This window comes from Gopherus evgoodei, chromosome 5, assembly GCF_007399415.2.
Source record: "Gopherus evgoodei ecotype Sinaloan lineage chromosome 5, rGopEvg1_v1.p, whole genome shotgun sequence".
In the NCBI taxonomy this organism is placed as follows: Eukaryota; Metazoa; Chordata; order Testudines; family Testudinidae; genus Gopherus; species Gopherus evgoodei.
In genome coordinates, this window is record NC_044326.1 from 13,499,802 (window position 1) to 13,527,048 (window position 27,247).

Sequence of the window (27,247 nt, forward strand, 5' to 3'; positions counted from 1 at the left end):
GAAGCCAGATTGCCTTCAGGAGGTTGCTGTGCTGAAAAATGCATCAGATTCAGGGTATTCTGGAGCCAGACTATAGCAGAGTCAAAACAGGAGGGATCACGTACTGCCTGCCTTGAGAGATTTACCTAGCTTCACACTCAGACTGAGTAGGCACAGGGGGAGTTTCTCTCAGCCACCTCTGAGCCCCAGTATGCTTCACCTCTCATCAGCAGGGTGGTTTTATTATACAATGTCTGGTCACATTCAAACTCGGTTGAATCCCTCCTCCTCCCAGCCCCCCCACTTCCTTCTACAGTTGTTAATGTTATACTGTTAAGCAGCCGCTGAACTCCATACCAGAGGTTTCTGTGGTGTTGTAGTGGTAGGATAAGTGATGTTTGTTTTTTTTTACATCCCTTACCTGCCTCTCCAATGTCCTGTGCGGCTTATTTAGACCATTGTAAACCACTTAAAACATCTTGGACAACAGGGGCTCTACAAATTCTATAGAATAAGTTTCCATACTTGTTTCAGCCAGTCATATTTGGTTAGGCAGCCTTCCAAAGGCCTGGGACACAGCAAGTTCCTTTTATACATTAAATGATAAGACTCCTTGTGGAAAAAGCACAGACCACTGCCTGGAATCAGCACTATTTCGTTTTACAAACTGAACTCACACTTCACGTACACAAACACCTCTCCTATCCGTCTGCATTTGCTGTTGATGAATCACTTATTTTAAATCTCTCAGACTTAGTTTGGAAAGTTTATAAGCTTTGCAACTACACAGTTATTTCTGAAGAAAATTGGGGTGAAATCTACCATGGTGCAGAGAGCCAGCACAAGACCTAGGCACCTCTGAGGTCACTGGTGGCTGGGTCTTGTGCTGTCTCTCTGCACATGAGTGAATTTCATTCATAGGCTAGAGCCTACCAGCACTTCTGTGCATGATGAACTTTATTCACAAGTAGTCCCAGTGAAAATGTGCAAGTAATGTTGAGCCCTTTGTAGCACCATGGCTGTATTGAATTGCCTTGAGACAGCACGGATCCTACACAATTGTAGAGTACACCCGGCTAAAAGGAGCTCAGTGAGCACAATTCATGTTTTCACCTACTTTTTCAACATGAAAGCTGAATCATTCACAGGAAACTTTTCTGCTATTTATATATAGTGGATATGCTTGCTCTTTATAAATACATCAGAGGGATTAATATTAAGGAGGGAGAGGAATTATTTAAGCTTAGTACCAATGTAGATACAAGAATGAATGGGTATAAACTGGACACTAGGAAGTTTAGACTTGAAGTTAGACGAAGGTTTCTAACCATTAGAAGAGTGAAGTTCTGGAACAGCCTTCCAAGGGGAGTAGTGGGGTTAAAAGACATATCTGGCTTTAAGATTAAGCTTGATAAGTTTATGGAAGGGATGGTATGATGGGAGAGCCTAATTTTGGCAATTGATCTTTGATTATCGCCAGATAAGTATGCCCAGTGGTTGGTGATGGGATGTTGGATGGGATGGGATGGGATCTGAGTTACTGCAGAGAATTCTTTTCTGAGTGCTGGCTGGTGAGTCTTGCCCACATGCTCAGGGTTTAGCTGATCACCATATATGGGGTAGGGAGGGAATTTTCCTCCAGGGCAGATTGGCAGAGGTCCTGGAGGTTTTTCGCCTTCCTCTGCAGCATGGGGCATGGGTCACTTGCTGGTGGATTCTCTGCAGCTTGAGGTCTTCAAACCACAATTTGAAGACTTCAATAACTCAGGCATAGGTTAGGGGTTTGTTATAGAAGTGGATGGGTGGGGTTCTGTGGCCTGCTTTGTGCAGGGGGTCGGACTAGATCACATTGGTCCCTTCTGACCCTAGAATCCATGAATCTATGAATCTATAGTGTAATTTTTTTAATGGGAAACTAGCCAATTGGTTATGATGACTCAGCTGCAAGATCAAGGTCCTTTGCTGTTCTTTCGGAAAGTGCTACTAATTTTGTTCACAGCACAAAGGAAGATGAAAGGACAATATGGCATCACTCTGCTGTGCTCACATTTCACATAGATTACAGCCAAAATAAAAATACATTTGTAATCTTGCACCTAATCTCTTCCAAAAAAAAGTTCAATTAATAGACTCCCTTCCCCTCCCCGCCAAAAAAAAATACACACCAGTCACCATACACTCTGCATCTGTCTCATCCTGCAACAAGTAACCCAGAACTTGGTTTGTGCTTGCTTTTCAGCCCTCCAGTAGGGATTGGGACTTTAATGCTGTATTCTGGGTCTTGAGCAGTCTTGGAAAAGGTGGCTATTGAAACCATATCTTCTCCAATATCCACCTGAGACCTGCGCCTGCAGATAAACAGCTTCTTCAGAGCCCGTTGGAAGTCTCGATTCAGAAAGGCGTAGAGCATGGGGTTGATAGTAGAATTGCAATAACCTAACCAAGTTATGATCTTGAAAGCATCAACCAGAACTGCGCTGGTGGAATTGGTACCTTTAGCAGCTAGCCATACATTCAGAACAAAGTAAGGTAACCAGCACAATATGAAGACTGAGATGATGATGCTAATTGTCCGAGTGGCTTTGTTTTCCAGCTGCAGGTTGTTCTGCCTCTTGCTGTTGGGATGGTAGTGAATTTCAAGGGACTGAGACATGATGCGGGTGGCCTTGAGTCGTGATGCTCGGTAGATGAAGAAATACATGCTGCACATAATCATGAACGGGACAAAAAACGCCAGGGCAGAAGCTACAATGGCAAAAGTCCAGTTGGTGACAAAGATGCACTCTTTGCCAGCATCAAAATCTACACCAGGTATCTCATTCCAGCCTTGCATGACTGGTAGGAAGGAAATGAGGGAGGAGTATACCCAGACCATGCAGGTCATTATGATGCATCTGCAAATGGAAGAGCAAGAAGGTAAAAATTTGGAAGCACAAGTTATTCTGAGATCTTCCTTTGAAAACAGCTGACAGTAATGATACTCCACAGGTGTGTGGTGGAGATTAGTCAATGCTTTTGAAGAGGTAAGTATAGAGAAGCCTGAGACACAATGTTTTGGTCCAAATCTGAACATTTCCAAAGTCTGGGTTATTTGGATTAGGCTTAGGTTTAGGCCAGTCTGTGTATGAGGGACCGATAGAACTGTTTGGAAAAATAAGGGGAAACATTGTTTCAGGGAATATTTTCTTTTCTGTTAGAATATTGAAACATTTTAAAATTTCTAACCAGTTTTAGGGTCAGGAGGTGATAGTCATCTTATGCTTTTAAGACGTGATGCCCAAACTTTGCAACCCTTTGCCACAGCTTAGCAGGGCCCTCAGGCCCACTCCCTAATTTCCCATCTAGATTTGATTTATTTTTTTTTAAATGGACACATGCAGCCATATTATTAGCTAGAGCTCTTATCTTGCTAGAGAGTGATACAACTAGATTGCTGGCTGCAGAGGGCAAGGCCAGGGCACCTGGAAAGTCTTATTTACCTAAAGTGTCCCAGCAGCCCTCTCCTGTGGGTTTCCTATGGAACACTGGTAGGAGCTTAAACCTGCCCTCACCACTGGAACTCCTGGGTTAGGATGGTGAGGGTAAATCCAAGACATGCCCACACCTTGAATACTGCAACCAGTTCTAGTCATCCCATCTCAGAAAAGATGTGTTAGAATTGCAAAAGGTACTAAGAAGGGCAATGAAAATGGAATGGAAAAGCTTGTGTATGAGGAGAGATTTAAAAGACTGGGATGGTTCAACTTGGAAAAGAAATGATTCAAGGGGGGTATGACAGAGGGCTAAAAAACTTGTGCCTGAAGTGGAGAAAGTGAATAAGGAAGTATTATTTATCTTTTCACATAACACCAGAGATGGGTCACCCAATGAAATTTATAGGCCGGTCTACAACAAACATAAGTACTTCCTCACACACTGCACAGTTAACCAGTGGAACTCATTGCCAGGGGATGTAGTGAAGGCCAAAAGTATAACTGAGTTCAAAGAAGACTTAGATAATTTCATGGCTTATAGCCATTAATGGACCTATCCTCCAAGATGGTCAGGGATGGGATCTCCATGCTCCAGGTGTCCCTAAACCTCTGATTGCCAGATACTGGGACTGCATGATGGGGGATGGATCACTCTAAATTGCCCTGTTCTGTTCATTCCCTCTGAAACGTCTGGCACTGGACACTGTCAGAAGACAGGATGCTGGGTTTGATAGACCATTGGAGTGACCCAGAATGGCCATTCTTGTGTTTTTCAGAGTGTCCCACCACCTACATTTTCCCAGGCATAGCTACCTCCTGAAACATGTAGGTGGGCCTGTCATAAACAGATAGCTGGTGGCAGCGTTATCAGGTCCAAGCTGGTAACTGAGCTTGGAGGTTTTCATGCTAACACCCGTATTTTGGACGCTAAGGTCCAGATCTGGGAAAAATGTTATGACATGGTGCCAGCGGTGGGATAGATAGAATCCAGAAGCCAGTAGGAATATTATATTTTCCTTTTCTCTGCTAGGGGCTTTTAAGCAGAGAGGGTTTGGTTTTAAAAGGAACCAGAGAGAATTTTTTTTTTCTGCTCTCTCCTGGCAGTAGCTTGCATATTAAGCAAGGAACCATTAAGCTGTGACAAAAGGGTCTTTTGTCAGACAATAGCACTCCGATTGTGAGTCAAGTACCAGCACAATACACATGCAAATAAAGTGGTTTTCCTGGTTTACTTTACATTTAAAAGATTAGCTAGAGGAAGAAAGGAAAAAAGGCACTGTTGCTAGGCAGATCCCAGGAGGCAACAGAGAGCCTGCAGTTCAGACAATAAACACCGGAGGGCACCCCAGCACAAGAAAACAGGAACCATGCCTTCCAAGACAAAAATGGGGGCCAAAGAACAAATCAAAGAAGCAGAACACAGGCGACAACTGGAAAAAAGAGGAAAAGAGGTGGCAGCTGAAATGCCTAAGGAGAAAATGAACGACTATAAACTTTTTCAAAACAAGGCCAGATACAGAATGGGGATAACCCCGGATCATGCCCGTCAGCGTTTCCAAACCCAAAAGTGGAAACCAGATGTGTCATTTCCCAAACACGCCTACTACGTTGGGAAAAATTATGAGGCCTGGATATCAGGAACTGCACCTCCTTATACGAATGGAGCAGTTCTTGGATGGTGTTCCTGAGAACATAACACGGTACATACAAGATGGAAAACCCAAAAATCTCACTGAGGCGGGGGAGATTGGAGCCAGATGGATGGAAGTGGCAGAAAGCAAGAAAGCTACTGTCAAGGGGAACGAATACCCCAGAGGGCACACCGATCATAAACCCTACAACCGAGGACAACCAAAGACCCCACCTACAACCCAAGGAAAGCCACAGACACCCTATTCTTCCACCTCACCAGTCTCCAGTAACCCACCTCGACCCAGTGACCAGTCAGATGGAAGATGCTTTAAGTGTAATGAACTGGGACATATAAAGGCCAACTGCCCAAAGAACCCCAACCGAGTGCAGTTCATTACACCACCATCACACCAAAGATCCCCAGGCCCAGATGCCTCTCAAATACCCTTGGAGTGAAGGGAAAATTTGAGAGTGGGCGGAAAGAAGGTTACTGCGTGGAGAGACACGGGGGCACAAGTGTCAGCTATCCACCAATCCTTCGTAGACCCCAAATTCATCAACCCAAAGGCCCAAGTGACAATTTACACCTTCATGTCTCAAGCCGTAGACTTGCCTACAGCTGAACTGCCTGTCCAGTACAAAGGCTGGTCAGGAATGTGGACTTTTGCAGTCTATAACAATTATTCCATCCCCATGCTACTGGGGGAAGACTTGGCCAACCAGGTGAAGCGGGCCAAGAGAGTGGAAATGGTTACATGCAGCCAAACCAGGCAAGCTTCCAGACCCATTCCTGTTCCTGAGCCGTCCACAGACGCCCCGTCTGTGTTACCAGAGACCCAGACAGAGGTAGTGGACCCGGATTCCATGCCAACCACTGAAACAGCCACAGCACCTCCAATCCCAGGCCCGGAACTAGAACAGCAACCAGCATCAGCAATTGCAAATCCATCTTCAACCCCAACGCCAGAAGACGCCAGCGAGCCTGAACTGGCAGAAGCAACAAACAGCCATACCCAAAAGGCTCAGCCAGAGCCTGAAATACCCTCAGGTGCACCAGCGGAGAGCGGTTCACCAGCAATGGAAACAACCCCATCACCTACATCGCTTCCAGAGGGACCAAGCCCAAGTCCACAGTCTGAGGAAGAACTGGTAACCCCAGCCTCAAGGGAACAGTTCCAGACTGAGCAGGAAGCAGATGACAGCCTTCAGAAAGCTTGGGCGGTGGCATGGAGCACCCCACCGCCTCTCAGCTCTTCTAATCAATCCCGGTTTCTTATAGACCAAGGACTTTTATACAAGCTTAGCCCATGATCATCCCAGTGGCCATGCTGGGGTGAACAGAACCAAAAACAGATTGGGGAAGTCTTTCCACTGGGAGGGGATGGGCAAGGACGTTGCCAAGTATGTCCAGTTTTGTGAGGTATGCCAAAGACCAGGTCAAGGCCCCTCTCCAGCCACTCCCCATAATTAAGGTCCCATTTCAGCGAGTAGCTGTGGATATTCTGGGTCCTTTCCCAAAAAAGACACCCAGAGGAAAGCAGTACGTACTGACTTTCGTGGACTTTGCTACACAATGGCCGGAAGCAGTAGCTCTAGGCAACACCAGGGCTAACGCTGTGTGTCAGGCCCTAACAGACATTTTTGCCAGGGTAGGTTGGCCCTCCGACATCCTTACAGATTCAGGATATAATTTCCTGGCAGGGACCATGAAAGAACTGTGGGAAACTCATGGGGTGAACCACTTGGTTGCCACCCCGTACCATCATCAAACCAATGGCCTGGTGGAAAGGTTTAATGGAACTTTGGGGGCCATGATACATAAATTCGTCAACAAACACTTCAATAATTGGGACCTAGTGTTGCAGCAGTTGCTGTTTGCCTACAGGGCTGTATCACATCCCAGTTTAGGGTTTTCACCATTTGAACTTGTGTATGGCCACGAGGTTAAGGGGCCATTACAGTTGGTGAAGCAGCAATGGGAGGGGTTTACGCCTTCTCCAGGAACTAACATTCTGGACTTTGTAAGCAACCTACAAAGCACCCTCCGACACTCTTTAGCCCTTGCTAAAGAAAACCTAAAGGATGCTCAGGAAGAGCAAAAGGCCTGGTATGACAAACATACCAGAGAATGTTCCTTCAAGGTAGGAGACCAGGTTATGGTCTTGAAGGCGCAATAGGCCCATAAAATGGAAGCATCATGGGAAGGGCCATTCACAGTCCGAGAGCGCCTGGGAACTGTGAACTACCTCATAGCATTTCCCAATTCCTCACTAAAGCCCAGAGTGTACCATGTTAATTCTCTCAAGCCTTTCTATTCCAGAGACTTACAGGTTTGTCAGTTTACAGTCCAGGGAGATGAGGCTGAGTGGCCTAAAGGTGTCTACTACAACGGAAAAAAAGATGGTGGCGTGGAAGAGGTGAACCTCTCAACCACCCTGAAACATCTGCAGCGGTGACAAATCAAGGAGCTGTGCACTAGCTTCGCCCCATTGTTCTCAGCCACCCCAGGACGGACTGAACGGGCATACCACTCCATTGACACAGTTCTAGGAAGAAATTGCCGCCAGTGAGCTTCCCCACTGTCTGCAATTTGGGGGGCGTGTCATAAACAGATAGCTAAGGGTTAATGTCTCTTTCACCTGGAAAGGAGTAACCTGAAACACCTGACCAGAGGACCAATCAGGAAACACGACTTTTTCAAATCTGGGTGGAGGGAAGTTTTGGGTGCGAGTTCTTTGTTCTTTGTCTTGTGTCTGTGCTCTCTCGGCTATGAGAGTGATTTTTCTATCTCCTGGCTTTCTAATCTTCTGTTTCCAAGTTGTAAGTACAAAGATAGGAAGACCATAGGTTTATATTGTTTTCTTTTGTATTTACATGTTGCTGGAATGTGTTAAATTGTATTCTTTTTGGATAAGGCTGTTTATTCATTTTTTTCTTTTAAGCAAATGACCCTGTATTTGTCACCTTAATACAGAGAGACCATTTTTATGTCCTTTTCTTTCTTTTTATATAAAGCTTTCTTTTTAAGACCTGTTGAAGTTTTTCTTTACTGGGGACTCCAGGGAATTAAGTCTGCAGCGCATCAGGGAATTGATGGGAGGAAGAAATCAGGGGGAAAAGCTTTTAGTGTTAGCTTTACTAGCCTGACTTTGCATACCCTCTGGGTGAGGGGGGGAAGAGAGATTATCTCTCTCGGTATTTGTGTTTTCCAGGACTGGAAACAGAGAGGGTGAAGTCCCTCTGTTTAGATTCACGGAGCTTGCTTCTGTATATCTCTCCAGGAACCCAGGGAGGGAACACCTAGAGGGGAGGAGGCGGAAGGGAAATGGTTTATTCCCCTTTGTTGTGAGACTCAAGAAATCTGAGTCTTGGGGTCCCCCAGGGAAGGTTTTGGGGAGACCACAGTGAGCTAGGCACTGTATAAATCTCTAGCTGGTGGCAGTGTTATCAGGTCCAAGCTGGTAACTAAGCTTGGAGGTTTTCATGCTAACACCCATATTTTGGATGCTAAGGTCCAGATCTAGGAAAAATGTTATGACAGGGCCTACTGACTACCTTGTGCCTGCAGGTATTTATGAAGCCTGTAGCACTACCTAAAACTCTCAACCAGCCAAATAATTTTGCAACATGTTCCTAATTCAAAAGGGGCATTCATAGAAGGGCATGGAGGCCAAGTCAGCCATGAGGTTCTTTATATCTTACTGCATCCTCCACACCAAAAAAGCACAAAAATAGGGCTCTTTAAATGGTGCAAAGGGCTGCTTATCAAATATGGATCAGATTTTGGGTGGTGGTTGCGAATGGCTCATCTGGAACTGTCATGGTCCATAGTAAGGGTGTGTTCCACATCTGAGTACAAACTCTGAAGGATTTGGGCACTCATAAATTAGCTCTATAGGGAGTTAAATATAAATAAACTAGTAGCTGAAAGCCTGTCCTGTCACACGGGTGTGGCATTTGGGCCAACTAATCCACCATCTCTGCAGTCTCCCTCACAACCAATGAAAGTGTTGTATGCAAATTAGCTGTAGAGTAAGAGTGGTGATAGGTGGTTACTTCTGAGATCACAATGGCTTAGGACTCTTGGCATGGAATACATGCCTTACTGTAGCTGTATATGGATGTAATTCATAACATCAAAATGTCTGAGAACTTAAAAATTGGACAGTGATGGACAGTGAACCCCAGTGGTGACTGAACCTGGTGATATTTTAAACAAAGAGAGCTCTCTGCCATGCCTGTTGCTGTTGCCATCGCTTCATACTGTACAGATATTCTAGGCTTCAGAGTGACAATCCTGGGATCTTATTACATAGATACTATTTTAGAATATGAGACTCAATAGGCTGTGTCTAGGTACTTGTATGGTCTCCATTACTGTAGTATTTGACTGCCTCACACTCTTTATTTAGCCTCACAACACACATCTGTAAGGCAGGGCAGTGCTATGATCTCTATTTTCTAGATGGCAGAACTGCGACACAGAGACTCAGTGACTTGCCCAAGGTCACACAAGAAGTCTGTGGCAGAGCAGGAAATCAAGTCCCTTGCTAGCACCCTAACCACTGGATAAGTCTTCCTTTCAATTGTTGATCTTAAATTATTTTTTTTTTAATGGATGCAGTGCTTAGCTCCTATTTGAATCTGAGGTGTAAGAGCAGAGATGACAGTCTGTCCAAGTTAGCCCTCCACGGATGTTTAATGTTAATCCCTGGAATTGGGACTGATGATGATGGAACATCTGGCAGGTTCTAAAACCTCCCTCCATTTTCACAATCTTTTGAGAAGAATACTCGCCTTTGACGTGACATCCTCATCGAATAATGATAGGGGGTCACCACGGAGCAATATCTATCCAGACTGATAAAGCACAATGTGACAATGGACGCCGTGCAGAACATGACATCAAAAGAGATCCACACTTTACAGAATAGCTTCCCGAACAGCCACATCCCCGTCACCTCATAAATTATGCTGTGGGGTGGAAAGAGAGAGAGACCACAATATATTGTTACAGTTGAAATGATTATTTGTCTGCTATGGAGAAGCCTATTTACCCAAGACCCAAGTTAATGTTGTATCCTGTTGGCAAGATTAGTGAAAATATGGTGACTTCTATTGAGATACATTGAAATTTTGTTAGGAGGCAAATTGGAGTAATCCCCAAGTTTGATGCCCAAGGCTTTAGCCTGATATGAGACATAGCTAAGGTCCCACTTATGCTACCAGCTGGAACACTGTTTTAATGTTGCAGTTTTAGTACAGATCACCTCTAATTTATTAGTATTTTCATATATTGTTATGTTTGTCACAGGCTTTTTCAATGCCTCAAGAAGACACTTATGGAACCAAAATGAGAGAGCTAGTCTTCACAACAGCTCATATTTTTGAACTCTTTTTGAATGAGTGATCAAATTCTCAGTTATGTAAGACATGTATTTTAAGATTCCAAACCATGGAAACATAAAGTCTAAGAGAAAGTTACTGCAGAAGCTAAGGACTTTTATTAAACTGGTAAAAGTAGGAAGAAGCAAATTGCAGCCAGGTAAATGTTGTTATAGCATCGCAGATTACACAGCCCGTTATACTCCTGCCGCAAGCTTCCTGACTGGTTATTCATTTGTTACTGTTTCTCTGCCTTTGTTGGTAATATTTTGGTACAGGTGAGTGGTTTTCACTGGCTTACTTGCCTCTGTGAGTCATTTATAGGCTAAATAATATGAGAACTGGAGAAAATTTCCTTCACATCTTCATTTTTGCCCATCTAAATCTGGAGCATTGGAAGATCAACCTCATCTTATGCATTGTAAAATTTTTCAGCATGCTGGAGTTTGCCTCTTTTGTATTAATTTTTTTTTATCATCATCCCAAAAGATAATGTCTTAATTTTTTTCTCAGCCACTAGCAGTAATCAACTCAGTGGCAAATTTTGCCCTTTTTGCACTATGCTGAAGAAGAGAGGTTATATTAGGTTCTAACTGGCATTTTGATGTATTATCTGGATGGTGCTGTTTTAGATTGTGTGTTTTTGTATTTGACACAGATGTCATATGTGATTTAATAAAATTGAACTGCATAGTCTTTTCAGGATATTTCAATGCCTGGGCTTGGAATAGCTTCCCTCCTCCAATGTTCCAAGCATCTTTGGTACTTCCCATCTGGTCTGCCTCTTCGGATCTCATGCATTTTAGCTTCTGGATAATGGGATTCATGTGAGAACCCCAGTTCTCATGTTGTTTAACCTATAAATGACTCACGGAGGCAAGTAAGCCAGTGAAAACTACTCACCTGTACCAAAATATTACCAACAAAGGCAGAGAAACAGTAACAAATGAATAACTAGTCAGGAAGCTTGAGGCAGGAGTATAACCGGCTGTGTAATCTGCGATGCTATAACATTTACCTGGCTGCAATTTGCTTCTTCCTACTTTTACCAGTTTTATATAAGTCCTTAGCTTCTGCAGTAACTTTCTCTTGGACTTTATGTTATGTGAAACAGTGAACAAGTCACTGCCTTTGTGAGAATTAATTCTTTTCTCCTTCCCTGCAACTGTATAGCTCTTAGCACTAAAACCACAGCAGTTGCTCTAACCTGATTGGAGTTCTTTCAGCTCTGTTGGCTAGAAAGAGGAAAGGAATAAAATCTATATATAATGCCTTTTTTAAATGCTTGGGTTTGCTTTAACTAATTTCATTAGTATTAATTAAAACTACTTTTACAGGTTACAATTGTTCTGCCTCTTCAGAATGGTAATGGCACTCACCGTATTAGCATCTGTGCTACAATAAAAGCTAGAGGCCCCAGTCAGTACCAGAGCCTTGTTATAGGGCAGGGATCGGCAACCTTTCAGAAGTGGTGTGCCAAGTCTTCATTTATTCACTCTAATTTAAGGTTTCGCGTGCCAGTAATACATTTTAACATTTTTAGAAGGTCTCTTTCTATAAGTCTATAATATATAACTAAATTATTGTATGTAAAGTAAATAAGGCTTTTAAAATGTGTAAGAAGCTTCATTTAAAATTAAATTAAAATGCAGAGGCCCCCGGACTGGTGGCCTGGACCCAGGCAGTGTGAGTGCCACTGAAAATCAGCTTGTGTGCTGCCTTCGGCACCAGTGCCATAGGTTGCCTACCCCTGTTATAGGGGATGTTGTACAAACATTTATCTGAGGAGTTAAGGGGAGCTCTGTGTGTTGTCTTATATGGCCCCATTACAGTAGTATTTGAGCACCTCACAGTGTATAACATTTATCCTCAGAACACTCCTGTGAGGTAGGCAAGGTCTGTTATCTCCTTTTTACAGACAATGGAACAGATTCACAAAGGCACTTAGGGGCCTAAATCTAACATTCTGGTGACATTCTCAAAATCACTGCTCAGCAGCCACTTAGCTCCTGATTCTCTGAGTTGCTGCCAATCAGTATTTGCAAAGCTGCCTGAGTCCTGATGCCTCCCCACCTCTAATGACCTGCTCAGAGGCCTAGTGCAAGCCAGTTCCCTGGTGGCCTTGAAGCAGGATTTTTGAAGTAGGTATCCCCCTGCCTACCTCGGCCCAGGGTATGCTCTCAACTTCACAACTTTCCTGTTGGACATCTTCCACTTTGTAACAGAGCAGGAACTAGAACCTGCATCTCCTACAGCCAAACAGAGTGCCCTAACCAGTCAGCCAAATGGATAACATGCACACTCTCTAGACCTCAATAATCTTCTAAAGCTTTTTACACAGAAGGAATCATTCTGATTTAAAATAGATGCATTTAGGGTCATACAATGGGCTTAAAATTAAGTGACCTGGCAAGCTGGAGTTTTAAAAAGAAATCAAGTGTGTTTCATGCCAAAGCGCTCTGCAAAGTACACATATGCATCACCCCTGAGATCTAGCCATGTCTGGCGTGGAGGGCAGCAGGCAAGCACCATACAAACCACACAAGAGTTGAGGAGATGACATTTTGGCTAAAAGCATCATGACAAACTCCCCAACCTTATGAGAAGTGCTGTAAAGCTCCCTCTCTTGAGATGTTTAAACTGGACAAAGAGCTCAGGTTCTCGGAACAATCCTATACTGGCAGGGTGATGGATTAACTGACCCAACTGTTGTTTCCCTCTAATTTCACCTTTTTCTAAAGAATAAAGGTGTTATGATGATATCAAGAGTGACACCAGCACAGCCTGTCCATTCACTACCAAGCACCAAATTAGGGGCCATTAATGAAGGAATAATATGAGATTGACAGTATCCAATCTCTATGCTACACATATGCTGTTAACATTCCCTGAAATGTTCCGATTAACAAGAGGAGAAGCATCCAGACAGGGGTAGATGCTAGTGCTGGTTGAAAATTTTTCGATGTAACAGTTTTCCCTCCTGAAAATACAATTTTGTTGAAATTGAAATCTTTTCCTGGAACATGTCAATTTTGACAACATTTCTGATAGGGAAAAGAGTCAAAACCAGGCATTTTAATAATGTTGAAATGTTTTGTTCCAAAATGCTTCATTTTGACCATCATTTGAATTCATTTTGTTTAACTTGTAGATATAATATATATATTTATTATAATGTTTCCACATTATCAGAATGAAACATTTTACCTTATTAAAACAGAACATTTTGATTATTTTAAATTGTACTATTTTGGAGTTTTCATTCCATGAGAAATGTGCTCTTTTCATTCTGATCTGGAACAAAAACAAATGTGGAAATCTCAGAATTTCCCACTGAATAGAAATTCCATTTTCTAGTTAGTCCTATAGGCACTAGTGGACATGGGGAGAAGAATTAGGGGCTGATTGCCAACTTTGCTCACACAATAGTACCTTGCTCCACAAGTAGCTTCATTGATTTCAGTAGGAGAATTTGTGCAACAAGGTACTACCCAATGTACGGATGGCAGAACCTGTCTTTTAAGCCCCAATACTGCAAAGACTTATGCACATGCTTAACTCTAGGCACTGCGAGTACCTCTAGTCAACCACTGAAGTTGATGTAACTACTCAGAGTGTGTACAGCTAATCACCTGCGTAAGTCTTTGTAGCAACAGGGTCTTAGTTAGCAGTGCACTGTAGGAAGGCCAAAGAGTTTGAGACATAGAATAGATGACAATCTGTGTACACACTGCCAGCTGACCTAATGTCTTCTTAGTGGTGATATCAAGTGCTATTTTGTAATGCTTGGAAAATACAGATACTGAACAAATCAGAGAAATTTCAACATCAGAATCACACTTTTTTTTACCTTCTTGCTGCATCACTAATCTGAAATCAAGTGAAGCATTGTACGAGGATCCCTTTGCCTCTATAACTAAACCTCTTTTATTTCACTAAAGCTGCCTAAGGAAGGACTAAATGTTCCTTCCACTGAATCACACAGGCTTGTTCTTTTTGGCATGTGGCTAATGAACAAAACAACGCAGCATATCTGATCTGCTGCAATTCAGCTTAAAAGCTGAAACAGCCAAGCTAGAAAGTTGTGAACCTAAATCCACCCCTATTGTACTTGTGGCAGATGCTAGCCTGCTAGCCAGCCTATGGCAGTCTTGGTTCTACTCCAAAGATGTCATGTTGCTTGATAGAGGGTCTCTATAACCTTCAAGTCCCCATATATGATGTCCATAGTACCTGAGCTAAGTGCATACCGAGAACTTCCCCATTCTGGGAGTCTGTGACACAAAGACCCTTTGGCAAATGTTCCCCTGTTCTTTGCAAGCAACTCTCACCTCAGACCTGACAAAGTCACTACACCAAACACATGTCTTACAGGATATTGAAGGGTCAGAAACCATTAACTATGGATGTAAGATCTTAACTACAGTTTCTCCTGAGAACTTTTCATATAGGTCCAGAGTCCACAGCTTGGCTTGGGCTATAGGGGCTGCCTAACAGAGAACAATACATAGCTAAGAGGAAGCTGGGGTAAACAGATAACCGTGTGTGTTTCAAGTCAGTGAGCGGAGTCAGCATAACTCCGAATGTAATTGGGCGTCCTTATCACTAGTTATATACACATGAAGTGCTGAGAAAGGCCTCGTGGTTACTCCCTAATGCAGGGAGGAGATAGTGGTACAATACTCCTCAGATCCTAGATAAAGTTTGGGGAAGAGGCCTAATATGATTGACATGACATGACACCCTCCCCTCACAGATGTATGCCAGTCCTAGCCCACAGAAATGCAAGAGTAAACTTATAAACAGTTGTTATTGTTAAGTACTAATTACTGCTTTTTTTATTTAAATCTCTAGGAATGTACCTGTTGGTCAACGAGAGAGCTGCTACCTCATTCCCCTGGACCCCAAAATTAGGATTTAACCTACATACTTTAATAGACATAGTCTGGGGGCAATTACCTGTGTGTCACCAATATGTTAATTTGGGCCATGGGCGAAGCCATTATGTAATCTTTTAGACCATTGTCTTATTGTGCTTATCTTGTCTTGCTGATAGAACCTATGCAGGAGCTTGGGAAAACCCATCCCTATCGCTTCTCTCAGTCCAATGAGCACCATATATAATCTATAGTAATTAATCGTTTTGCAGTGTCTCTGAGCCTGATATGCAAAGTGACACTCCGCCAGCGCTGTGCGTAAAAATCTCCTGTGCTTGACTCTATATGGTGTGGATTATTGGTCCATCAATATCTATCCATAAAGAGTAGCATGTGAGGAGCTACAAGAAAATTCATAATTCACAAGCTTCACAATCATTGCAAGATGAATGTACAGGTAATATTTGAGGAATAATATATTTATATTGAAAGTATGCTCTATGAACTGGGATTAGAAATTAACCACCAGGAGGTAACGTGATGTGGTGACAGCCCATGTGGGCAAGGGGAAGTCATCACCCTGCCCTGCTAGGCTGGTGATACAAGGCCAGGCTCAGTTGTTTAGCCTTGCACAATACTAAAACTTTCAGTGGGAACCCATCAGGGGCAATGGCAAACAACTGAAACCCTATTCACTGCAGCACATTTAGAATGATAAACTGGAGCATTTTATTTTAACATGCTGGGGGTGCTAGTTGCCTTTAATCAAAATGTCCATCGAGCGCCGTCTATGACTCACCTCACCATGGTATTTGAGCACCGTAAAGTATCAGTTAACAATGCAGGGGAATATTGCTAAATGCTAAAACAACAGATTAGAATCCTTCGGTCATGGATGAGTTCCTCCACTAAGGAGCATGTTTTTCTGCACGATGTTTGTTTTCACCTTCGCTTTTCCAATCAGAAGTGTTGTGCTGAGCTACTCGGTGCAAACGGCTAGCTAACTCTTTCTCCCCCTAGTGGCTGACTTGCATAGTACAAGAGCCCTTCTACTGCTGAGAGCTAATGGAGAGTCTCTATTAGCTGAAATGGGATTTTGGAGGCAAAACCTGCTGGATTCTGTGCTGGCTGACAACAGTGATGCCTATTATCTGCAGCACTTTGATGTGCTACGTCAGAGCACCTGCAGCCTCCTAACTCCCCAAGCCTCGTAGTAGTTCTGTGGTCCCTTGACATAAAAGATCTTACTGCTGGACCCCTGCGGTGCTTAAAATGGCACCTTGCCTAGCAGGCTATTTTTTGTTCCCCTCATAGTTTTCCTGATAAATATGGTGTCTCTCTCCTAAGTGGGTTATTTTCTCTCTAACTGTATAATTAATTTATTGGTTGTCATGGAAATACTTCCCCCTTTTTTTTTCTCAGTCTCTACTGCTCCTCTTCCCTACAAGACGTAAGCACAGACAGATTACTCTTTGCTGAGCACCAGTTTCCTCAGCCTTTTTTGTTACCTCCATTTCCTTGGAGGTGAGAACCCCTCCCTTCTGAGCTCTGCTGCTGACCCATGAGGAAATGTGGCATCAAATTCTCCACTCCTCCTTTGCCATGAAGAAAGCCCCTCCTAGTTCGAGGAGGTGAGCATTTTGCTTGGGAAATGGTCCCCCCTGCCTGTGCCGCTGCACAGCAGTGCTGGCTCTAGCACTTCTTCTCAGCCTAACCAGGAAGGCTGTGTCAGCAGGTGGATGGCAGAGAGGACATCTGGGTAGTTTGGTAAGTGGGAAGCTCTTTCAGGGAGAGTTCTTATTTCCCTGAAGGTCCAGGAAGGGATCCCCCTGGCCACAGGAAGAATGTGGGAACTCCAGAGGACTGCAGTGTGATTAAGGGTCATGCATAGAGTGAGAGGAAGACAATCTGAGAGAAAGGGGTAGATTGAGAGGAAGAACCTGTCAGTTGGGTGGGAGCAGGGAGCCTGATATATCTGTTGGGGGAAGGTGGGGCTTGTTAACCCGCCACCATGGGAGACCCAGGTTCCACTTCCAGCCCTGGTGACTTGGGGAGAAGGATAGATCAGCAGTTTGTGCATTGGTCTGCTAACTCCAGGGTTGTGAGTTCAATCCTTAAGGAGGCCATTTAGGGATCTGGGGCAAAAATCTGCCAGGGACAGTACTTGGTCCTGTTGTGAAGGTAGGGGACTGGACTTCATGATCTTTCAAGGTCCCTTATAGTTCTATGACTTTGTCCCCACTGCAAACTGGCAGGGAGACATGCTGGAGAAAGACCCTCAACACAGAGCAGAAGGTAGAGGGAGGCAGTGCCCTCCGTTCCAGTGTGGAGTCTTGAGAGAGGGAGACTAAACTGGCAGAGGTAGCAGAGTCTCTGCTCTGGACTCCAACAGGGACATGGAGGTACCAACAAACCTGAGGAAATGGGGGTTGGCAGAGAGACTGCTGGAAGCACACCCCTGTTGGGTACACTGTAACAGCTGTTATTAGTTATCCTTTATTTGTGATGCTGCTTTCCCTGCTCCAGGCAGCTATCGTTAACATGACTCCTTTTGTCATGGTCACCATCAGGAAAGCACCAGCACAGCCCTGGCCCTAGGGGTTCCCCAGTTCACTTGTGTTCCCACTGCTAGAGGGAGCTTGCAACAGCAGAGCACTGATCACAGCCAGACCCCTCTCTGGAGGGAGCCATCAGGTGTGTAGGCCCAGCTTGGCAGTCTCCTCGCACTGCAGTGAGTATGTAACTGCCAGCTACTGCCTGATGCCACCCACTCTGCCTGTCAGGCCAGGCAGCAAATCATGATCCCACTCCCCCCACTTCCTGTTCTTGTGCCATTTTGGCTTGATCCTGAACCATGCCCTAGCCACATGCACCTGGCCAGCCTCAATCTGCAGGGAACTGCCTGCTGACAAATCTGGGGGGCCCTTTTCAGTACAGAGCCTGTATACCAAACATGGGCTCTGACACACTTCCCCTACCCCCAACACAGCACATAATGAGGACCCCAATGTAAATGATGCAAAGTCCCTAATCTTACTCCCAGTGAAGTCACTGCCAATATTCCCAATGACTTCCCATGGCCTGAAGGAGGGGAGTGGGTTATTTCATCATGCAACCAAAGCTGGAGCTGTTGGAATTCATACACCTAACAAAGCACACGTAAGTTTGTGTAGCAACAGGTGAGAGAGGGAAGAGATAGAAGCATGGTGCCAGTGATGATACTGGAACAAGAGCTGACTGGACCATTGCCTTTTGAGGCAATATTCAAGCTTTTGAAATTTGATTATGTTCTGCTTTGGAAGGAAACCCAAACTGTTGAACATTTGCATGAAAACAGAAGCATGTGGATCCTGTTATTGACCTGGGATGCAGGAACCCCAGGTTCACGTCCTTCCTCTGCCTGATTTAGAGCACAGTCTTTCAGCCCAGTGCACTCTACATCAGTTAGAGCAAGGAGCTGACCATTGGTCTCCCACCTCCCATTCCCAGGTTTGCCAACCTCCCAGGTATAGAGTCACACTCTTCCCCTGTGCCCAAAAACCTTCCTGATGAAAGTTTTGTACCAACTGCTGCATCTCTGTTAAACATTTCAGCGATGGTAAAACAATATATAGAAAATATTTCAAGCTGGTCTAGTTGGAAACTGAACTGAGATTTCTTGAGTTTGAAACTGACAGTCTATTCATGTGCTTGGAAAGGGTAACTTTAACTCTCTTCTAACACCGTTTTTGTTTTCCTCTGAAGCTATTTAATAGGCTTCCACTCAATTTGTAACTCTCTCCTTGCTGGGAAATCCATTGTCCATGTTATTTTAACATTTTTGTCTTACTTCTTACACATCAGGGTCTAAACTTAAATAAAAGGGCCAGATTCACTTGTGGGCTTTGGCTGCTTTGCATTGCTGAGGTCTAAAAGCAGATGCAAACTCTATTTAACCAGCTGGTTAAACTGGGTTTATGGCCATTTCGTATCACCAGAAGAGGGGAATGCAGTCAGAGCACAGTGATGAATCTGGCCTAAAAGGTCTAAAGCAATTGGTTTAATCCCTCGTTAGTCTTTTTAGCCTCATGTCCATAATTAGAGCCGTGAATTTGTTGTCACCAGTGAAAGTGCAGTCAGAGTACAATAATAAAGGGAAACAATCCGAATCATTTTTGCCTTCTCAATGCAGACAGCTTTAAACAAAACTAAATTTTTTATCTTCAATTTATAAATCACATGCAGATCCAGACAGCTGACAATGACAGCAATTGTCCTGTTCTGTTTATGTAGGTAAAACATTTATTTTGCAAAAACACCACTCCCCTCCTCCACTGGTGTTTGGACTGGGTTAGAAGAAATATTAAAGAAGGTATTACTGCGATAAAAATGGGATGTATAATTTAATCTTTAAAAATATGTCAGGTTAATAATACAAGTATTATGTGCTACATGGTTAGGACATTTTTTGAATATATGAGCTCAGATTTTTTCTCACCCTGGTTTTATACTGGTTTAGGTACATTGACTTCGGCGGAGTTACTCCTGATTTCGACGAGTGTAAGTAAGAGAACAATCTGATCCAAGAGATTATCTTAATGGAAACATTATAATTATTAAATTGAAGACTGGAAGTAACCAAGAGCCTGATCTTGTATTCCTTGAACACGCAATACTCCCATTGCCTCTAGTGGTTTTCGTAGGCTCACAGGGAATGCCAGACTGGGCCCTGAGGGAGGGAGAGCACATCTATACTACAAGCCGGCTGAGAGCAAACTGTCTGGACCCTGTGGGTATGTATTCAGGCAGCTAGCTCAAGCTGCTGCTAGCGCTACCCACAGCTACACTGCTGGTTTTAGGGCACTAGCTCAAGCAGAGCTAGCATGTGTCTATCTACTCATGTGGGAAGCAGGCTCCAAGCTGCAGTGTAGACATTCCCTGAGTGTATTATTCCCATTTTACAGGTAGAGAAACTGAGATACAGGGAGGTGAGTTTGTAGCAGTGCAGGGACTGGAGCCCAGGAATTCCGTTTCCTATGCACCATTTATTAGACCATTAGACTTGCCTCCTACACAGTAGCCACTGAACTAAGCGCTACTGAATGCAATCAAATAAGTGCATTACTAGCAGGTCTTACCTTACAAGCAGTTCTTACCTAAATGGCATGACCAGACAAGCAACGAGGAGATCTGCCATGGCTAAGGACATAATAAACATGTAAGTTGCAGTACGCAGCCTCTTCTCTACCACAGGGCAGATAAAAACCACTGTATTCCCAAACAGAGTGATCAAGTCTATAAAGGTTAGTATCAGTCCAACAGACACCTCCCGGGGACCAATTCCTGCCCCTGTCCAGTTGCCATCTCCTCTTACCCAGGACAGGGCAGTGGAGGAGACGTTGGAGAGCAATGATGTATTTTTGTCCATCAGCATCTTCCCCCGGTGTTCAGAGCTGAAGCAGAGAAGAAAAAAACACAGGCTTTGAAGCAAATTAATTCCAGGTCTATGGAAGAAAAGATGAAAACTATAATTATGTCTCTTTCACTTAAAAAGTCCCACGCACCCTCCTGAGCAATCCCTCCTCACAGTGTCATTGTTACCGATTCACTGGGAGGGCTTATACCCAATGATAATGTTATATATGTGCAACGCTGGCTAAAAGGCATCATGAAAATTAAAAGCCTTCCTGTGAATGAAAAGCACATCATTAGGTGAAGCTTGATACAGGGGAAAAGCACTGAGCACTGGAAAAAGAAGCAATGGGAATATAGAATTAATGCAGTTTTGCTAATCCCACTCACCTGGGGTGAGTAATCTTATTTGATGGGCAAGGAAAATATTTTCTCATTATCATCTTGGTCATTATCAAGGTGGATGAGAAGATTTATTTTGCCTAGGCTGGATACATACATAACCCATTGTTCAGTATGTGATATCTCTCTCTCTCTCACACACACACACACACACACACATGTTTGTTACAGCTCCTAGTCATGGAATTTGGTCCTTGAGATCAAGCTATAGAGGTTTATGCTCTTATCTGTAGAGGTTCCCAGTAGTGATCAGAATGGTGGTGTAATATATATATTCATGGCTAGAGAGTTGGAAAATGGAATTTTCATTTGGGGGAAATGTCTGACATTCTGACATTTATTTTCATTCTGACTCAGAATGAAAAATTGAAATTTAGAAATTTACCACAGAATGGAAATTCCCACAAATTTTGATTTGGAGACATCAAACCGTTTCAGTTTGATAATGTTGAATTGCTCCATTTTCATGTCAAAGTATTAGTGCAAACACATTTGAAGAGGGTCAGTAGACACGTACTGCTGCTCTGGTACTATCCATAGCTGACATTGCAGTTGCAAGCTAATAGCATACATATGTCACAGCAGCTAGAATTCACTTCCATAAACTCAGCTAGCCAAACCCAACCTCCTGAGCTCTTGGAGAATCTCTAGGTGTGACAGAATACACCCCTGGGTTCACACCCTCTACACTATTGTAATCAGTTTTGTACAAGGCATGTCTTGCAAGGTATTATTTGAAAACTCATAATTTGCTGGTCAATATTGTCCTGATAAAATAAGTGAAGTAACATTCTATGTGACATTATAAGATTTCACTGTATGATGTTAACACAAGTTCCAAACCCCACACCCCTGACCAAACTGAGGTTGGCAAACAGGTCTCTCCTAAACAAAGGAATAAATGCTCTGCTTAATTTGCACATAACCAGTAAACAGAGTCATCAAGCAGGAAGGGAAACTGAGAAAGTTCAATCAGGTGAGAAAAAGCCATCAGGGAACATCCTTCCATATAGACACTTTATGTTCTAATGCCCAACTGGAAATGTTTTTCAAGAGGGGGGCTGAAACTATACAAAGGAGGGACAAATACCCAAAGCCCCACCTCCTTCCTATCACATTCACTGCACTTCAAGTGACCAAAAAAGCATTCATTGGACTTTGGTGTAAAGGTCCTGACCTACAGGGTTTGGTCAGTAAGACACTGAAATCATGTGGTGAGAAACGTTGCTTGGATCTGATACTGTTTGTTAAGTAAGGTAATAATAAATGTCTTATCTTTATTTTTCTGACTTTTATGCCTCATTATTTGTACTCAAAATCTCTCTTTGTAGTTAAACCTGTTCTACTGTTTTTTTTCCTAATCCAGTGTGTTTATATTGAAGTGTCTGTATAACTATTTGAGATAATAAGCTGGCATCTTATTCCATTTAAGGAATACATTGATTTAAAATATCTTGTACTGTCTAGGAGAGGGCTGGGCAGTACACGACATACATTTCTGGAGGGAAATTCAGGGTTGAGGGTGTGTTGAGGTCACCCTGAAGTATAACCAAGGCTGGTGAGAGCAAGAGTGTGACGAGGTGTGGCTGGCAGGCTGCAGTTACGCACAGACACTCAGGGTGTGACTTGCACACCGGAGGCTGTTTGTGAGTGTCCCGGCTGAGAGCTACTGCAGCAAGGCATTGTAAGGCACCCAAGATTGGAAGGCAGGGGTGACACAGCTGCTCATTAGTCTGGATTATAGCCTGGCATGTCACACTAGGCACCTGCTAAAATGTGATACATTAAATTAAAATGAAGCCCACCTAACATCAGCCAGTCGCACACAGTATTAATTCATCTGCAAAATATCAAGCCTGGCCCTCAGAAATGCTTCCTTGCCCACCTGCCAAAACAACTCTCCAGCCACAAAGCAAAGTCAATTCCTTCCCGACACCTGCCCCAGGATACCTCCCATCAAACACTCCAAAGCCTAGCACTTTTGATGCTCTGGCAAACCCGCACCGGGAAGCAACTTCCAGACCCTGGAGCCCATATTTTCTAAAGTGCCTAGTGATTTTAGGTGTCCCGTTTGAGATGCTTCAAAGGGGCTTGATTTTTGAAAGAGCAAATAAATGAAGGGCACTTTGTGAAAATCAACCTCTTTTAAGATGTCTCAAATTTTGCACTCAAAATCACTAACTACTCTTGAAAACATAGGCGTGTACAGTGAGAATGCCCTGCCCCAAGCACCCTCTCTATCAAACTAGGGGTTGTTAGCTTGGTTGCCTCACGCGATTATTGCTGTCACAGTATCATAAGCCAGACGAGCAAGACAGACCCTCAGATTGCCAGGACTCCAACCATTTAAGGTTTTTTTCATTTCAAGCCAATGCTTTAAAACTAACCTGCAAATCCAGTGACAGTCAGTGCAAGTTACGAGTAACTTGTGCCAGTGAATGTACTGATAGCTACTGGAGGAATCTCTCTGAGGAATTAAGAACCTCCAAATAACCGTGGTATTGAGATTTAAGTCAATTTTTCAGTTCTTATAGAACTATACAGTGAATGTTCTTTCCAGTTTCATGCACTTCAGTTCCTAGTAGTCTAGGAGGAGCTGAAGGTTAGCTGAACTTATACATCAAAATCCAAGACCTCATGGGAAAATTACTTTTCCATAAATAGCACAGCCTTCAGCTTCTAGTCTAGCAGGGGGTCATGTGTGACTGTTCAGACAGCCAAACATTCCCTGTTCATACAGACATTCAAACATCCTTCATACTATACCCGGGCAGGTTAATCTCTGAAATTTAGCAACTGAAACTTGAAGGTGTAAATTAGAATATACATAGTCCTACTTTTGGCTCTTGATTTGTAATCCACTTTATCGACACAGACATATTTCACTGAGTGAAACTTCCTGGGAGCTGGTTTCCTACCGCGCCCCCCGTTCCCCATTATCAGAACCTTCCTTGCTATCAGTACTTAGAACTGCCAGTTTTTGTTTGCTTGCTTGCTTGCTTGCTTCCCACATAATCCATATTTTTCCTTTTATGGGGGAAAAAAACGTATAATCTTATATGAGTAGCACACTTTTCATATCTGTGAGGCATGCAGCATTTTATATTTAATATGTTCACCTATAACCAGCTCCCAGGAAGTTTCACTCACTGAAATATGTCTGTGTCAATAAAGTGGGTTACAAATCCAGAGCAAAAGGTAGAAATATGCATATTCTAATTTACACCTTCACAGTCAAAAGGCTAAATTTCAGACATTTGTTGTTAACCATACTGCTGTGTCCATACTATATTTTTTCTTGGATGAGTGTAGTTGCACAGTGTGCACGTCTTTGATCTGGATATGAACACAACTGTGTAATGAAAATAAATGCATAAAAAACAGGCACTTTTACATGCATTTTCAATATGTGTGCTTGTCTACATATGTGCTATACACACACACCACATTCTGTATTCTCTCCATACTGAACTTTGTACTAACTATTAATTGGCTGCTAATTAAGACTTCTGCTACATAAAACACAGTGGAACTAACCATGTGTAACTGGCTTTTGCTAACTGTGGTACCTTTTAAACTGGAGAAAAGAAAATCTACTGAGCCCTTTTCTAACATCCTTTCCTCCCTCTTCCATTTGACCTTCCAAGTTTTCAAAAATAATAGTTGTAATCCAGCTTTTAGATGCCATATAATTAACACCACAAATAATGAGGTAATATTGACACTGCTAGATTATAAATTCCTTGTTCCTCCTCATGTCATGCCAATTAAAGTGTTTAGGTTAATGTGTTATCCCAGTTGATGCAATTGGATTTGGGGGAAAAAATGGTTCAGTGAATGGGTGGATAGACACACATCAGAACACAAGACCCAGAGGAAATGCAATGCCTGTGACTGCTGAAACACAGCGGGCAATGAAGGGAGTCAGTGCACCTGCACTCACCTTTCCTTCCCTAAGTCTCCTGGCTTGAAGTTATTTCCGTGTTGTTTCCAGGAGAGCGGCAAGGTGGAACAGCAGCATCTCCTTCTCCATCAGTGAGTGTGCGTCCAGGGGGTGCCTCCCTTCTGCAGCACATGGGCACACGCAGTCCTGGACGGCTCTGATTCAGCAAATCCTACTTTTAAAAATGCACCTGCTCTGCCTACACATCCTGGGCTGGCTGCAGAAACGGAGAGAATGCGAGACTCGCCCACCCACCTGCTCCAAGTGGCAGCATTAACACCTAAGGCCACCCGGGGGCGCGTCCTCGCCAAAGCACCGAGCGCGTCGGTCTCCTGCCGCTGGCTGGGCTGGGGCTTCCTGTCCTTCGCTGGTCAGTGGGGTCTGGTGGGCGAGGCCATTGCAATTGGCTTCTGTGCTTGCAATAAGCAGGGATTGCTTCGTGGGCGGGATGCCAGGGAATTCTCTCCCCAGCCCCATCCAGGCTGTACCCTAGGCCCCCTCCTGTCCGCAGCGCTAGCGCTCAGCCCCTGGCAGCTACTCAGTGACCAGCCCAGGGAATCTCCCTCCCCTATGCGTTCCCTGGCCCTTGTCAGTCACTGACCAGCCCAGGGAATCTCCCTCCCCTATGCGTTCCCTGGTCCCAGTCAGTCACTGACCAGCCCAGGGAATCTCCCTCCCCCATCCATTCCCTGACCCCTGTCAGTCACTGACCAGCCCCAGGGAATCTCCCTCCCCTATGCGTTCCCTGGCCCCAGTCAGTCACTGACCAGCCCAGGGAATCTCCCTCCCCTATGCGTTCCCTGGTCCCTGTCAGTCACTGACCAGCCCCAGGGAATCTCCCTCCCCTATGCGTTCCCTGGCCCCTGTCAGTCACTGACCAGCCCAGGGAATCTCCCTCCCCTGTGCGTTCCCTGGCCCCTGTCAGTCACTGACCAGCCCAGGGAATCTCCCTCCCCCATCCATTCCCTGACCCCTGTCAGTCACTGACCAGCCCCAGGGAATCTCCCTCCCCCATGCGTTCCCTGGCCCCTGTCAGTCACTGACCAGCCCCAGGGACTCCTCCCTCCTCCATCCATTCCCTGGCCCCTGTCAGTCACTGACCAGCCCAGGGAATCTCCCTCCCCTATGCGTTCCCTGGCCCCTGTCAGTCACTGACCAGCCCCAGGGAATCTCCCTCCCCTATGCGTTCCCTGGCCCCTGTCAGTCACTGACCAGCCCCAGGGAATCTCCCTCCCCTATGCGTTCCCTGGCCCCTGTCAGTCACTGACCAGCCCCAGGGACTCCTCCCTCCTCCATCCATTCCCTGGCCCCTGTCAGTCACTGACCAGCCCAGGGAATCTCCCTCCCCCATCCATTCCCTGGCCCCTTTCAGTCACTGACCAGCCCAGGGAATCTCCCTCCCCTATGCGATCCCTGGCCCCTGTCAGTCACTGACCAGCCCAGGGAATCTCCCTCCCCTATGCGTTCCCTGGCCCCTGTCAGTCACTGACCAGCCCAGGGAATCTCCCTCCCCTATGCGTTCCCTGGCCCCAGTCAGTCACTGACCAGCCCCAGAGTCCTCCCTCCTCCATCCATTCCCTGGCCCCTGCCAGTCACTGACCAGCCCAGGGAATCTCCCTCCCCTATGCGTTCCCTGGCCCCTGTCAGTCACTGGCCAGCCCCAGGGAATCTCCCTCCCCTATGCGTTCCCTGGCCCCTGTCAGTCACTGACCAGACCAGGGAATCTCCCTCCCCTGTCCATTCCCTGGCCCCTGTCAGTCACTGGCCAGCCCCAGGGAATCCCCCCTCCCCTGTCCAGTCCCTGGCCCCTGTCAGTCACTGGCCAGCCCCAGGGAATCCTCCCTCCCCCATCCATTCCCTGACCCCTGTCAGTCACTGGCCAGCCCCAGGGAATTCCCCTCTTCCTCATCCATTCCCTGGCTCAGGTCAGTCAGTGGCCAGCCCCAGGGAATCATAGAGTCATAGGATCACATGACTGGAAGGTACACTGATAGGTCACCTAGTCCAGTCCCCTGCTCTTATGGCAGGACTAAGTATTATCTAGATCATCCCTGACTGGTGTTTGTCAAACCTGCTCTTAAAAATCTTCAATGATGGAGATTCCACAATCTCCACTGCTGGAGCAGCCCCAGGGACAGCCACACCAGCCGCTGCTCCAGCAGTGC

General features: G+C 44.7%; 1 protein-coding gene across 1 annotated transcript; it reads right to left on the reverse strand.

The window, feature by feature from the left end:
• Positions 1–1,867: 1,867 nt before the first annotated feature.
• On the reverse strand, positions 1,868–25,264 carry LOC115652383 (histamine H2 receptor-like). The gene is made up of 4 exons (XM_030564332.1): positions 25,083–25,264; positions 20,482–20,778; positions 9,882–10,058; positions 1,868–2,873 (listed from the first exon to the last, which is right to left on the reverse strand). The coding sequence occupies exons 2-4, from the start codon at positions 20,757–20,759 to the stop codon at positions 2,171–2,173; spliced, it is 1,158 nt and encodes a 385-aa protein (XP_030420192.1). The 5' UTR covers positions 20,760–20,778; positions 25,083–25,264; the 3' UTR covers positions 1,868–2,170.
• Positions 25,265–27,247: the final 1,983 nt, after the last annotated feature.

What these genes read in the sequence shown, in the direction of transcription:
- LOC115652383 (XM_030564332.1), bottom strand. Translation starts at nt 20,759, where the DNA reads ATGCTGATGGACAAAAATACATCATTGCTCTCCAACGTCTCCTCCACT. An exon ending in TGTCTGGTCATGCCATTTAG is followed by an intron (nt 10,059 to 20,481) that starts GTAAGAACTGCT and finishes TCCACCCCACAG; the next exon opens with CATAATTTATGAGGTGACGG. An exon ending in ATGAGGATGTCACGTCAAAG is followed by an intron (nt 2,874 to 9,881) that starts GCGAGTATTCTT and finishes TTCCATTTGCAG; the next exon opens with ATGCATCATAATGACCTGCA.